This window comes from Aotus nancymaae, unplaced genomic scaffold (assembly GCF_030222135.1).
Source record: "Aotus nancymaae isolate 86718 unplaced genomic scaffold, 86718_ANA_hifiasm-v0.15.2.pri h1tg000028l, whole genome shotgun sequence".
Taxonomy (NCBI): domain Eukaryota; kingdom Metazoa; phylum Chordata; class Mammalia; order Primates; family Aotidae; genus Aotus; species Aotus nancymaae.
This window is the reverse complement of record NW_026988441.1, coordinates 689050-701749: the sequence shown is the minus strand read 5'-3', so window position 1 is coordinate 701749 and position 12700 is coordinate 689050. Positions and strand designations below refer to the sequence as shown.

The window sequence follows — 12700 nt, the reverse complement described above, 5'->3', positions numbered from 1 at the left end:
CAGGCCCTGGTAGGTGTGGTCTGAGGCACAGCCCGGAGGCTGCAGACCCTGCCTCCCCCCAGCACAGCTGTTCTCTTTTGTCTTATGACAAGCCCAAGGGAACCTGATCCAGCTGGGATTAGGAGGAGGCATTTGAGAAGGGACCGTGGCCTGAAGACAATAGCTGCCCCACCCCCAGGAGCTATTCTGGGGGGATGTCGTAGATGGTGAAACAGAGGACATTTCCTAAGAAGGGATTTGAGGAAGGGGGGCTTCTGGGAGAACTAGTCACCTGCATCCCTCCCCACCCACCCCTCCCGATGGCTGCTTTCCTCCCCACCTGTCTCCCCTTTCACCTTCCCGTACATCACACGGGGAGGGTTGGGGCAGGGCCCAAAGGACACCTTCTGTCCACAGACCTCACCCTGACCCCTACATTCTTAGACCCTGAAGTCTTTGAGACACCCTAGGCCACAGGGTGCCCATCCCCAAATCCCCAATACCCACAGATTCTGAGACCCGGGTTTCTGGTGCCTGTGTTTCTGAGACCACAAGTCCTCACAGCTCCGGGTTCTGACAGCCCAGTTCCTGATGGTCCACATATGGGCCAGGACATCCTAAGACCACCCCCTAAGACCTCCTAAATTCTGAAGCCTCGAGAATATGAGACCCCCCAAAACCTTGATACCCAAACTCGGAGGCCCAATTGATGATACCCCAGGTAATGACACTGCAGGTGGTGATGGTTTCTATCCTAAACCTCAGATTCTGAGACCCCTCCCCAGTTCCTGATACGCTCAGAGTCTGAGCCCCAAATCCTGATACCCAGACTGTTTGACCTCCAAGTCCGGATGTCCCTGACTTCTGAGCTTTCCCCCATGACCCCCAGAACCCCAAGATCTGGCGGTTTTATTCTGGGACACCCAAGTCCTGGCAGCCCCAGCCTAGGATTTGTGTAACCCACAAATCCTAATATTTTCCCCTCTATCCCGAGTTCCCCTAAAGGCCCTGCCTCTCAAGTTCGCAGACCTCCAGTTGTGTTCCCCACCTGCCTCTGCACGATTTCTCCACAGCGCACATCTTCCCCACCCGCCTCCTGCCCCCTCCCCCAAGGACACCGTCTGTGGAGACCTCAGGGCCCCGCACAGCCCCTTACCTAGGCTGCGTCTGAGATCCTGTGAATCTTGGCGGCTGAGCCTCACCACGGGCACTGAAGCTCCCGGGGTTTTATAGCTGGAGGCTGGGCCCCGCCCCGACGGGAGAGGGAGGAGAGAATTCCTTTGCTCAAACACAAGTCTGCGAGCTCAGAGCCGGCCCCGCTGTCCCTGTAGTTTCCACACTCCGGGTCCAAACGCCTCCGTGGGCTCCTCCCCAACCCCATCAGCAGGGCCCTGGAGCCCCGCCCCCACCCCAGCCCCGCACGGTGCTCCAGCTACCTCCCTTATAGCTCCCTCCCTGTGCCTGACGTCCCAACGCCCAGCACGCAGTAGGTCCTTGGAGGACCTACTAATGACAGAAAGGCTATAAGGAATGTTTCCTGTTTTCTTCTCTCTGTTCCCTCTGTCTAGGCCTCTTTCTGGACCCGTTTCTGTGGTCTCTGTGGCTCTCCATCTGTGTATCTCTGTGTGCCTGTCTCTACTGCTTATTCTCCCCCTGTCTCTGTCCATCTTTCTGTCTCCCCACCCCCACCCCTTTGTCTGCCACCAGGATTCCATCCTGGTGACAACAGGCACTAAAGCCAGGAAGCAGGTGTGGGGGAGAGGGGAGGGGACGGGAGGATGGGTGTCAATTAGGGTGGAAACCTACCCTCTCTCCCCCTCTCCATCTGACACTGATCTTTTTTGGTATCCCCCTCCCTCTTCCCAGCCAAGCCACGACCTTGAACTCTAGGTTCAACCAGCCCTGGAGCGCAGGCTTCCTCACCCTCCACGCCTCTCAGTGTCTGTCTCTTGTGGTCTCGGTCTCTGTGTGTTTCTGTGCATTTCCTGGGGTGTCTCAAGTCTCTGCATTTCTGTGGGTGTCTCTGCATGTCTGCCCCTCTCTGTGTTTGTGTCTATGGGGGCTCACAGTCTCTCTGTGCATTTCTGTCCACCTACGACCCCATATCTGTGTGGGTCACCCCTTTCTGGGCACTGAGGAAGGAGAGTTAAGCAGACCCCCGGCACAATTAGAGCCTGAAGAATATCTTACTGCTCCTTGTCACTTACTTCCTTTTATATATAATCTCTTCATAGATAATCATGTCTCAGTTTGCAGTTGGAGGAATGTCTAGAGCAGACACATTGCAGAGCATGAACTAGGGAAAAACAGCTACACCAGGACAAGAATCAGTGACCCAGGCGGTAGAGCCCCTGCCTGAAAGGGCATGCGCTACATGGCAGGCTGGCCCCGGCGGCAGCGTTCAGTATGGTAAACACACCCGCTGCATGGCAGGCTTGCAGCAAGAGTCACTCCTCCCGAAAGGGAGTTGTAGTATCTTGCGTAGAGTTCTTGTGGAAAGCTGGCCTCAGGCTGGCAATCCCACAAACGTCCGAGGGCTTAAAACCCGACCAGTATAATCGCGCTAGGTGGCTGTACACCCTGCCAGCGCTCTCGCTACTGTGCTGACTCAAAGCATCTTCCTATAGAAATCCTTAGTAGCAGCAGCAAGTGGTTGTAGATCCTGTCAGCTCTGTTGCTACTGTGCTGACTCAGAGGGTCCTCCTATAGAAATTCTTGGAAGTAGCCTGCCCTTAGATAAGAGATGTCGCACACTGCACCCTCCTTACTGCACACGGCCCACCTCCTTGTGTCGGTGACCTGATGGGGGTGGACCGTTTGCTTATTGCACACGTGATCGTCTTGACCCTGTCACTATCCTTAAGATGACCTCACTCACTACCCTCCCCCCGCCCCCCAGCATCTTGTACCTAATAAATACAGATGCACCTGGACACTCGGAGCCTCGCCTGACTCCGCCCCCGAGCCCAGCTGCCTTTACCCAGTCCTTTGGTGTCCTGTCTCCTTATTTCTCGGATCCAGCGCCTTGGCACAGCGGTAGGGGACACCCCACGACCCTAGTAGGGCTGGACCCTGCCTTTCTCTACATTTCTGTCTCCTTTTCGGCTCTGGGTCTCTGTGTCCGTGGTCACGACTCTACTTTTCTCGGTCTCTCCATGTCTCCCTTAGTGCCCGCAGTTCTCTGGCTCTCCATGTCCGTCTCTTACAGGCTCTCCATGTCTCTGCACCTTGCTGTGAGCATACCTGTCTCTCTTTTCTCCCTTCTTTGCCTCTGTGGTTTTTTGCCCTCTCTCCTTGGGTCTCTGTCTGGCGGCTCCTCTCTGTACCCCTAACTCAGTCTCTCGGTTGCCGCTATGTCTCTCTGCCTGTTTCTCTGTGTGTCTCTCTCTTTGAGCTTTAGTCTTAACATCTCTGTGCGCTCCACAAGGGCCAAAGTAGCTGTGACAATAAAGATCAGAAGCTGATGGAATGAACTATTTGTGGCGGTAAGATTCCAAATTATAGCCGGGCACGGTGGCTCACGCCTGTAATCCCAGCACTTTGGGAGGCCGAGGCAGGTGGATCACGAGGTCAAGAGATCGAGACCATCCTGGTCAACATGGTGAAACCCCGTCTCTACTAAAACATACAAAAAATTAGCTGGGCACGGTGGCGCGTGCCTGTAATCCCAGCTACTCGGGATGCTGAGGCAGGAGAATTGCCTGAACCCAGGAGGTGGAGGTTGCGGTGAGCCGAGATCATGCCATTGCACTCCAGCCTGGGTAACAAGAGCGAAACTCCGTCTCAAAAAAAAAAGAAAAAAAAGATTCCAAATTATAAACAAGACCTAAGGCCATGCCAGGCAAGGGTTAAGTCACGCATCCCCACTCTTATAATAAACTGTGTTCTAATTGCCACAAGGCTTTTCCTCTTTCTAGCAACTAAACAAGCACTCAAGATAAGCAGTTTTACAATTGCAGTCATCCAATGCCAGATGCTAACTAACTGAACCCCTGTTCCACAAGGCATGACCGCAGCATCCATTGAACAAGAGACCAATTTCAGTAACTTTCTCCCAATAAGATGCCACGGACCACGGACTGGTTCTGGCTGTTGACAGAAGCTGTGTGCTGGGTACCTTCATGTCCCTGCTTCACGTTTTGACATGAATGCATTCAGTGTATTGCACTGAAATGTTAAGCTTCCACTGCAAAGTGAATATGGGATGCATGTAAAATGCCTGTTTACAGCCAGGCCAGGCAGCTCATACTTGTAATCCCAGCACTTTGGGAAGCTGACAGGGGCAGATCATGAGGTCAGGAGTTCAAGACTAGCCTGGCCAACATGGTGAAACCCCGTCTCTACTAAAAATACAAAACTTAGCCAGGCATGGTGGCGCACACCTGTAATCCCAGCTACTGGGGAGGCTGAGGCAGGAGAATGGCTTGAACTCTGGAGGCAGAGGTTGCAGTGAGCCGAGACTGTGCCACTGCACACCAGGCTGGGTGACAGAGCAAGACTCCATCTCAAAAAAAAAAAAAAAAAAATGCATGTTTGCTTGTCACACATACATGCATCCACCCATCCATGAGTATTCATAGCTCCTTCTATAACCAGTTGAATATATATACTTAGCTGACCCTACTTGGCATAAATTCCCACCTTGCCCTTCCCACCCTTAAAGCACCTGCTTTTGGTTTTTAGCACGAGGCTATGCTTCCCGCCTGCAGGTTGTGATCCGCTTCTTAAGAAACAAAGCTCTTGCCAGGCACAGTGGCTCACGCCTGTAATCCCAGCACTTTGGGAGGCCAAGGCAGGTGGATCACAAGGTTAGGGTTTCAAGACCAGCCTGACCAAGATGGTGAAACCTCGTCTCTACTGAATATACATAAAAATTAGCTGGGTACAGTGGCGGGCCTGTAGTTCCAGTTACTTGGGAGGCTGAGACAGGAGAATTGCTTGAACCCAGGAGGCAGAGGTTGCAGTGAGCCGAGATGGCGCCATTGCACACTCCAGCCTGGGTGACAGAGGGAGGCTCCATCTCAAAAAAAAAAACAAAAAACAAAGCTCTCTTTTCCAAATTCATGATCCCTGGGATTCTTTTCCATAACAGAGCCAAGACTGCTCCAAATGGGAGACCCATCCAATCCCCGACCTGCTGTGTAGCTTTGGGGGAGCCCTGCCCTCAGTTTTCCCAACTCTTTCATGCCTAAGCCCTGGGTAATAAACATGCAATAACTTTCAGCTCTGAGAGAAGCTTTATTCCTCAGGGCCCTCCTCAGGGCCAGGGCAGTAGGCAGGAAGGCTCAGCCCTCAAACTTTTTCTTGCGGCCTTCCATTCCACTCAGTGCATCGATGTTCTTGCGCCAGTCTCCCACCTCCCGGATTTCCTGGAGGATGGCGATAGAGTCAGAGGTTAGGGTCTCTTCCTGGTCTATAGTCTCTCAAGAATCCCCACCTTCCCTCCAGCCTGTAGGGCCATTCTACCCTGGATGTCTGTCCAAGTGTCTAGTTCCAGAGCACTCCCTGTCCCCTCAAGTCAATCCCTGACAATGTCTCCATGCACTTCCTATCTCCCTCATGCACTTCCTGTCTTTCCCCCTCCACTTCCTGTCTCCTCCCTGCACTTCCTGTCTGTCTCATGCACTTTCTGTCTCCCTTTGTATACTTCCTGCTTTCCTGCACACTCCTTCCCTTATTACTCTTCTGTCTTCCCCCTCTACTTCTTGTCTCCCTCATGCATTTCTTCTCTCTCCCCTCCCCTTCCTGTCTCCTTCTTGCACTTCCTATCTTTCCCTCCACTTCCTGTCTGCCTCTTGCACTTCCTGTCTCCCTCCTTCCTTCCTTCTCTTCTTTTTTTATTTTTTATTTTTTGTCACTAGGCTGGAGTGCAGTGATGCAATCTCGGCTCACTGCAACCTCCACATCCCAGGTTCAATAGATTCTCCTGTCTCAGCCTCCTGAGAAGCTGGGACTATAAGTGCGACACCACGCCAGCTAAATTTTGTATTTTTAGTAGAGATGGGGTTTCACCACGTTGGCCAGGATGGTCTTGATCTCTTCATCTCATGATCTGCCCACTCAGCCTCTCAAAGTTCTGGGATTACAGGTGTGAGCCACTGTGCCCGGCCTTTTGTTTTTGTTTTTTTGTCTTGTTTTGTTTTGAGACAGAGTTTCATTCTTGTTGCCCAAGCTGGAGTGCAGTGGCGTGATCTCAGCCCACTGCAACCTCCACCTCCCTGGTTCTAGCGATTCTCCTGCCTCAGCCTCCCAAAGTTCTGGGATTACAGGTGTGAGCCACTGTGCCCGGCCTTTTGTTTTTGTTTTTTTGTCTTGTTTTGTTTTGAGACAGAGTTTCATTCTTGTTGCCCAAGCTGGAGTGCAGTGGCGTGATCTCAGCCCACTGCAACCTCCACCTCCCTGGTTCTAGCGATTCTCCTGCCTCAGCCTCCCTAGTAGCTGAGATAACAGGTGCCTGCTACCACACCCAGCTAAATTTTCGTATTTTTAGTAGAGACAGGGTTTCACTATGTTGGCCAGGCTGATCTTGAACTCCTGACCTCAGGCAATCCACCTGCCTCAGCCTCCCAAAGTGCTGGGATTACAGGCATGAGCCACCATGCCCAGCTCTCTTCTTATTATAGTAGTCCCTCTTTATCTGTGATTTTACTTTCTGTGGTTTCAGTTACCTAAGGTAAACCATGGCCAAAAAATATTAAATGGAAAATTCTAGAAATAAACAATTTATAAGTTTGATGGATTTTCAGGCCAATAGCAGACTAACACTAGGTCACAATGGCTATGCCATTCACCTCACTTCATCTCAGCACATAGGCACTGTCATCACATGTCATGAAGAAAAGAAGGGTGACTACAGTGCCATAAGATATTTAGAAACAGAGAGATCACATTCACATGAGTTTTATTATAATGTTATAATTGTTCTTTTTATTATTTTTATTATTAGAGACAGGGTCTGGCTCCCTTATCCAAGCTGGAGTGCAGTGGTGCAATCTTGGCTCACTGCAGCCTCAACTTCCTGGGGTCCAGCCATCCTTCCACCTCAGACTCCTGAGTAGCTGGGACCACAGGTGTGTGCCACCATGCCCAGCAAACTTTTGTATTTTTTATAGAGATGGGGGTCTCGCTATGTTGTGCAGGCTGGTCTTGAATTCCTGAGCTCAAACAATCTGCCTGCATCAGCGTCCCAAAGTGCTGGGATTACAGGTGTGAGCCACCGTGCCTAGCCCTCTTTTTTTATTATTTATTGTTAATCTCTTACTCTGTCTAATTTATAAATGAAACTGTATCATAGGTATGTATGTATGTATAGAGAAGAAACAGTACATATAGGGTTCAGTACAATCCATGATTTCAGGTATCCACTCCTGTCTTTCCTTTCTCCTTCTTTTTTTTTTTTTTTGATACAGAGTTTTGCTCTTGTTGCCCAGACTGGAGTGCTGGAGTACAATGGCACAATCTCAGCTCACTGCAACCTATGCCTCCTGGGTTCAAGTGATTCTCCTGCCTCAGCCTCCCAAGAAGCTGGGATTACAGGTGCCCACCACCATGCCCAGCTAATTTTTTGTATGTTTAGTAGAGATGGGTTTTACCATGTTGGCTAGGCTTGTGTTGATCTCTTGACCTCAGGTGATCTGCCCACCTCAGCCTCCCAAAGTGCTGGGATTACAGGTGTGAGCCAACATGCCCACCCCTCTTTTCTTCTTTTTAAAGATAGGGTCTCACTGTGTTGCCCAGGCTGGAGTGCAGTAGTGCAATCATAGCTTACTGCAGCCTCAATCTCATGGGCTCAAGCGATCCTCCTGCCTCAGCCTGCTGAGAAGCTACACGCCACCACCATGACTGGCTAATTTTTTTTCTTTGAGATGGAGTCTCGTACTGTTGCCTGAGCTGGAATGCAATGGCACAATCTTGGCTCACTGCTACCTCTGCCTCCTGGGTTCAAACAATTCTCCTGCCTCAGCCTCCTGAGTAGCTTAGATTACAGGTGCCTGCCACCATGCCCAGCTAATTTTTTGTATTTTTAGTAGAGATGGGGTTTCACTATGTTGGCCAGCCTGGTATCGAACTCCTGACCTCGTAATCTGCCCCCCTCAGCCTCCCAAAGTGCTGGGATTACAGGCATGAGTCACTGTATCCGGCCAACTCGCTAATTTAAAAAAAAAAAAAAAATTGAAGAAATTAAAAAAACATTGTGGTGGTGTGCACCTGTAGTCCCAGCTACTCAGGAGGCTGAGGCACAAGAATCACTTGAATCCGGGAGGTGGATGTTGCAGTGAGCTGAGATGGCATGACTGCACTCCAGCCTGCACAGCAGAGAGAGACTCCGTCTCAAAAAACAAAAGGAAACTAAAAAAAATTTTTTAAACCTCAAGGATTACAGGCATGACTCACCGCACCTGGCCCTTCACACACCTCTTTGCTCTTACATGGACTTCCTGTAGCCCTCATGCACTTCCTGTCTTCCCCTTCTACTTCCTGTCTTCCTCTTGCATTTCCGAGGACCCCTAGCTGCGTGCCCTCAGGCTAGGCCCTAGGGTTGCTGGCACGCAGCGCCCCTCCCCTCAGCATCCTCTCTCACGGCCTTAACCTACACTCACCTTCTCGGTGTCCTCCTTCTTCACCTGCTTGAGGTGGGCACGCAGGTCCAGGGACTCCTTAGCCCGGGTCCCCAGCAGCGCCTGCATCATGGCATCCGCAGAGATTCTCACTCTCCGCAGGGTGGGCCGCTTAAACTTGCCGCGAAGGTCGAAGATCTTCTGGGTCAGATCTGCGATCTGGGGGCGGCCATATAGGGCGGTGGAGACTCCTCCCTCCATTTCCCCCTCACCCAGCTCTTCCATCCTACACTCCATTCTTATTCTCCTTATCCTGTATACCGAAGCCTCATCCAGTAGCTCCCAGTCCTTTTTTTTTTTGAGACAGAGTTTCACTCTTGTTGCCCAGGCTGGAGTGCAATGGTGTGATCTCAGCTCACTGCAACCTCCGTCCCCCGGATTCAAGCGATTCTCCTGTCTCAGCCTCTGGAGTAGCTGGGATTACAGGCATGCACCACCAAGCCTGGCTAATTTTGTATTTTTAGTAGAGATGGGGTTTCTCCATGTTGGTCAGGCTGGTCTTGAACTGTCAACCTCAGTGATCCACCCACCTTTGCCTCCCAGAGTGCTGGGATTACAGATGTGAGCCACCGCGCCCGGCCTTTTTTGTTGTTTGTTCTGGAGAAGAAGTTTTGCTCTTGTTGCCCAGGCTAGAGTGCAATGGCTCGACTTCGGCTTACTGCAACCTCTGCCTCCTGGGTTTAAGAAATTCTCCTGCCTCAGCCTCCCTAGTAACTGGGATTATAGGCATGTACCACCAAGGCCGGCTAATTTTTTATTTTTAGTAGAGACAGGGTTTCTCCATGTTGGTCAGGCTGGTCTCGAACTCCTGACCTCAGTTCATCTGCCCACCTCGGCCTCCCGAAGTGCTAGGATTCAGGTGTGAGCCACCACGCCTGGCTCATCCTCTCCCAGTCTAAGCTTCTAACTCTGGAACTGAATCACCCTCCTAATGTACTCCAGCCTTGCCTCTCAAAACCAGTGGCATAACCTGGTCCAGCTACATGCAAATCACAATTCCCTGGCCAATCACAATTCCAGGGCCACAATTCCCTGAGCCAATTTGCCAACATGTGATGCCCTGAACATGTCCGGTAACACATTTTCTGTTTCCCGACCCGTGGCCTCGAATGTGCTGTTCCTTCTGCCTAGAACAGCTTTCCTTGACTATATCGCACTCATCCTTCTGCCCCAGCCCTGCCAGGCTCACGGTTGTCCTGGGTCTCCTGGGACGTGCAGCCGAAAGCAGCTGCAAGGGGTCAGGCTGAGACCAAGTCCCAGGCATCTCACCCTGCCCCGAAGGTACCCAAGCTGCCCATGCGTCCCACCTCCGTGATGTTCTTGGTAACTTTTGCCTCTATGTCATATCTCTCTTCATCCACCTTGTCCACACGGGCGTGGAGCTGTCGGCACAAGTCCTGGAGGAGAAATGTGGTGTGTGCTGTTGGAGGAAGCCTGGAGGCCTGGAGACCTGGATTCCTGGGTCTGAGGGAGGAGGGGCTGGGGGCCTGGACTCCTGGGTCTGAGGGAGGAGGAGCTTGGGCCGGAACTCCTATCTGGGAAAGGAGGGCCAGATGGTCCTCAAGGAGTAGACTGGAGCCAGGACTCCACAGATCTGCAGACAAAGGGTGTTAGGGGCCAGGAGTCCCACAAACCGTACAGAATTGGGTAAGGACAGTCATACTGGACCCCTGGGTCCCGAGCAGAAGGGGGAATAGGGACTGTACTGCTGAATTCCGGGGATTAGAAACCTCGGATCCCAGGCTGGGCGAGTCCCTGCCTTGGGAGCAGGTACCTGCAGCTCCCCGAAGCCTAGACCGGCCAACTCCAGCGGCTGGCAGCGAGTGCTCAGGGCGCGCCCCTTCTCTCCGCGCCGCTCCTCCGCCTCTCGCTCCAGCTCCTGCTTTGCAATCTGCAGCATCAGGGTCTGCGGAGAGGTGTGAGGGAAGCGCAGCCCAGCTGGGGCATCAGAATAAACACCAGACCTGAAGCCGCCTGCGCTCTTCTAGCCACTCGAGTTTGGTCTCCACCTTTCCAAAGACCCGCCCACTCCGAGCGGGTCTCTCCGCTAAAGCCACGCCCCGAACGCCCAAGCCCCGCCCACCCGCCCGAAGCCGAACCCACTACCAAGCTCCGCCCCCTGAGCGGCTCCAAGCTCCTTCCCTCTCCCGCCCGTCCTCACCTTCAGCTGCAGTTTTCTCGAGGCGGAGATCTTAGACTTTTTCTGCCAGGGTGAGATGGAGCAAGGAAGGATCATGGAGGGGGATCCGGAGACGACGGTGGAGGGGGCCTCAAGACACCCCCCAGCAACCCCAGCCGGTCCAGATTTGGGCCCGCCTCCAACTTGAGCCCTGAGTCTACGAGAGGCCACGCCCCTCATTCCCATCCACAAATCCGGGTCTCTGCCTTTGACTAGGCACTGCCCATCTATCCCTAAGCAAGTCCAAGGGCAACGGAGCTCCGCCCACAGGCGGCTCTCACCAATCCGAGCGCGACCCTCTGTGAAACTCCGCCCCTGAAGCGCCTCTATGTAGGCCCCACCCCTTTACTGCCCTGGCTCCTCCCCGCGCCCCCAGGGTCTCTCGTCTCTCCCAAGACCGTACTCGGCCCCCTGGAAACCCCGCCCCACCTTGGCGTGCGGCTCCGTGGCGTACGCGCGGTAGTTGGAGGAGCGGCGTCTGATCGGAGCTGGTGCGGGGCGAGGTTCCCCAGCCTGGGGTGGGAGGAGTCGGGGCCCCATCACCACCAAGACCCCACCCAGCCCTCACCATACCACACCCTCTCCCAGGGTTGCAGCCTCCCCCCAGTCCCGCAGCCTCCCCCCAGTCCCCTTACTGCAGCGCCCGCCCCGGCCCTGGGGGTCCCAGCCACTCCTTAGCCCGCTGCTCTCACCGCATCGCTGCTCCTGGAAGGAGAGAAACCGGGGAGGGGGTTAGTGGTGGGCTGTGTCCTGTCTGACTCCTAAGGGACCTCGGAGACCCCTCTGACCAAGAGGTCGGGGGACACCGCTTCCCCTTCCTCGGGTTCCAGGAGTCTGACTCGCGAACCCACTTCCTCTCTTCACCCAAGAGTCCCAACCCTACCTCCCGTCGCAAGCCAGGGGTCCAGCCTCTCAGCTCGGACCCCTCTTGGGACCCCGGGAGGTCGCCCCCAACTCTCATTGCCTTAGGGAGTCACTCACTCATCCGCCATGCTGAGACTCAGACCCGGAATAGCAGGAGGCAGGGAGAGGACAGGGGCTTTTGGAGGGTCAGTGAGGGGGCGGCCCGGGTGACCTTCAAGGTCCCAGGGACCGTGAGTCTCCTCCGGGCTGCTCGAGCTTCCCCGAGGACACTGAGATAAAGGGCGGACGACAGAGACTAAATATACTGCCTCCTCCTCCCCCCTGCCCACCATGAGAGATAATGGGGCGCGTGAGGGGCGGGGCGGGGCGGGCCCTGCTCCAGCTGGATCACCAGCCACCTTGGGGCACAGGAATCCGGACCCTTCTCCCTCGGATCCTGGAGTCCTGGACCTCTCCTCCCTCAGACCCAGAGAATGCCCTTCCTCTCAGCCACCTCCTCCCTCAGACCCAGGACTCCGGGGGACCCCAGCCCCTCCCTCAGACAAGGAGTCTGGGGCCCCAGCCCCCTCTTCCCTCAGACTCAAGAGTCTGGGCCCCCAGCGCCTCCTCCTTCAGACCCAGGAGTTCAGGCCCCCAGCCCCTGCTCCCTCAGACCCAGAAGTGGAGGCCAGCAGCCTCTCCTCCCTAAGACCCAGGAGTCCAAGCCCCCAAACCCTCCTCCCTCAGACCGTGGAGTCCAGGCCCCCAGCCCCTCCTCCCTCAGACCCAGCAGTCCAGGCCCCCAGCCCCTCCCCCCTCAGACCCTGGAGTCCAGGCCCCCAGCCGCTCCTCCCTCAGACCCAGGAGTCCAGGCCCCAACCCCTCCTCCCTAAGACCCAGGAGTCCAGGCCCCCAAACCCTCCTCCCTCAGACCCTGGAGTCCAGGCCCCCAGCCCCTCCTCCCTCAGACCCAGGAGTCCAGGCCCCAACCCCTCCTCTCTCAGACCCAGGAGTCCAGACCCCAGCCCCTCTTCCCTCAGACCCAGGAGTCCAGGCCCCCAAACCCTCCTCCCTCAGACCC

At 54.3% G+C, this 12700-nt stretch overlaps 1 protein-coding gene across 1 annotated transcript; it reads right to left on the bottom strand.

Moving 5' to 3' along the window:
• Positions 1-5197: 5197 nt before the first annotated feature.
• On the bottom strand, positions 5198-11924 carry TNNI3 (troponin I3, cardiac type). Its single transcript, XM_012465260.3, has 8 exons — positions 11758-11924; positions 11469-11481; positions 11206-11289; positions 10759-10800; positions 10372-10503; positions 9905-9994; positions 8580-8756; positions 5198-5348 (listed from the first exon to the last, which is right to left on the bottom strand). The coding sequence occupies exons 1-8, from the start codon at positions 11766-11768 to the stop codon at positions 5265-5267; spliced, it is 633 nt and encodes a 210-aa protein (XP_012320683.1). The 5' UTR covers positions 11769-11924; the 3' UTR covers positions 5198-5264.
• Positions 11925-12700: the final 776 nt, after the last annotated feature.

What these genes read in the sequence shown, in the direction of transcription:
- TNNI3 (XM_012465260.3), bottom strand. An exon ending in TTACCAAGAACATCACGGAG is followed by an intron (nt 8,757 to 9,904) that starts GTGGGACGCATG and finishes GGCCGCCCCCAG; the next exon opens with ATCGCAGATCTGACCCAGAA. An exon ending in AGAAGGAGGACACCGAGAAG is followed by an intron (nt 5,349 to 8,579) that starts GTGAGTGTAGGT and finishes GCCATCCTCCAG; the next exon opens with GAAATCCGGGAGGTGGGAGA.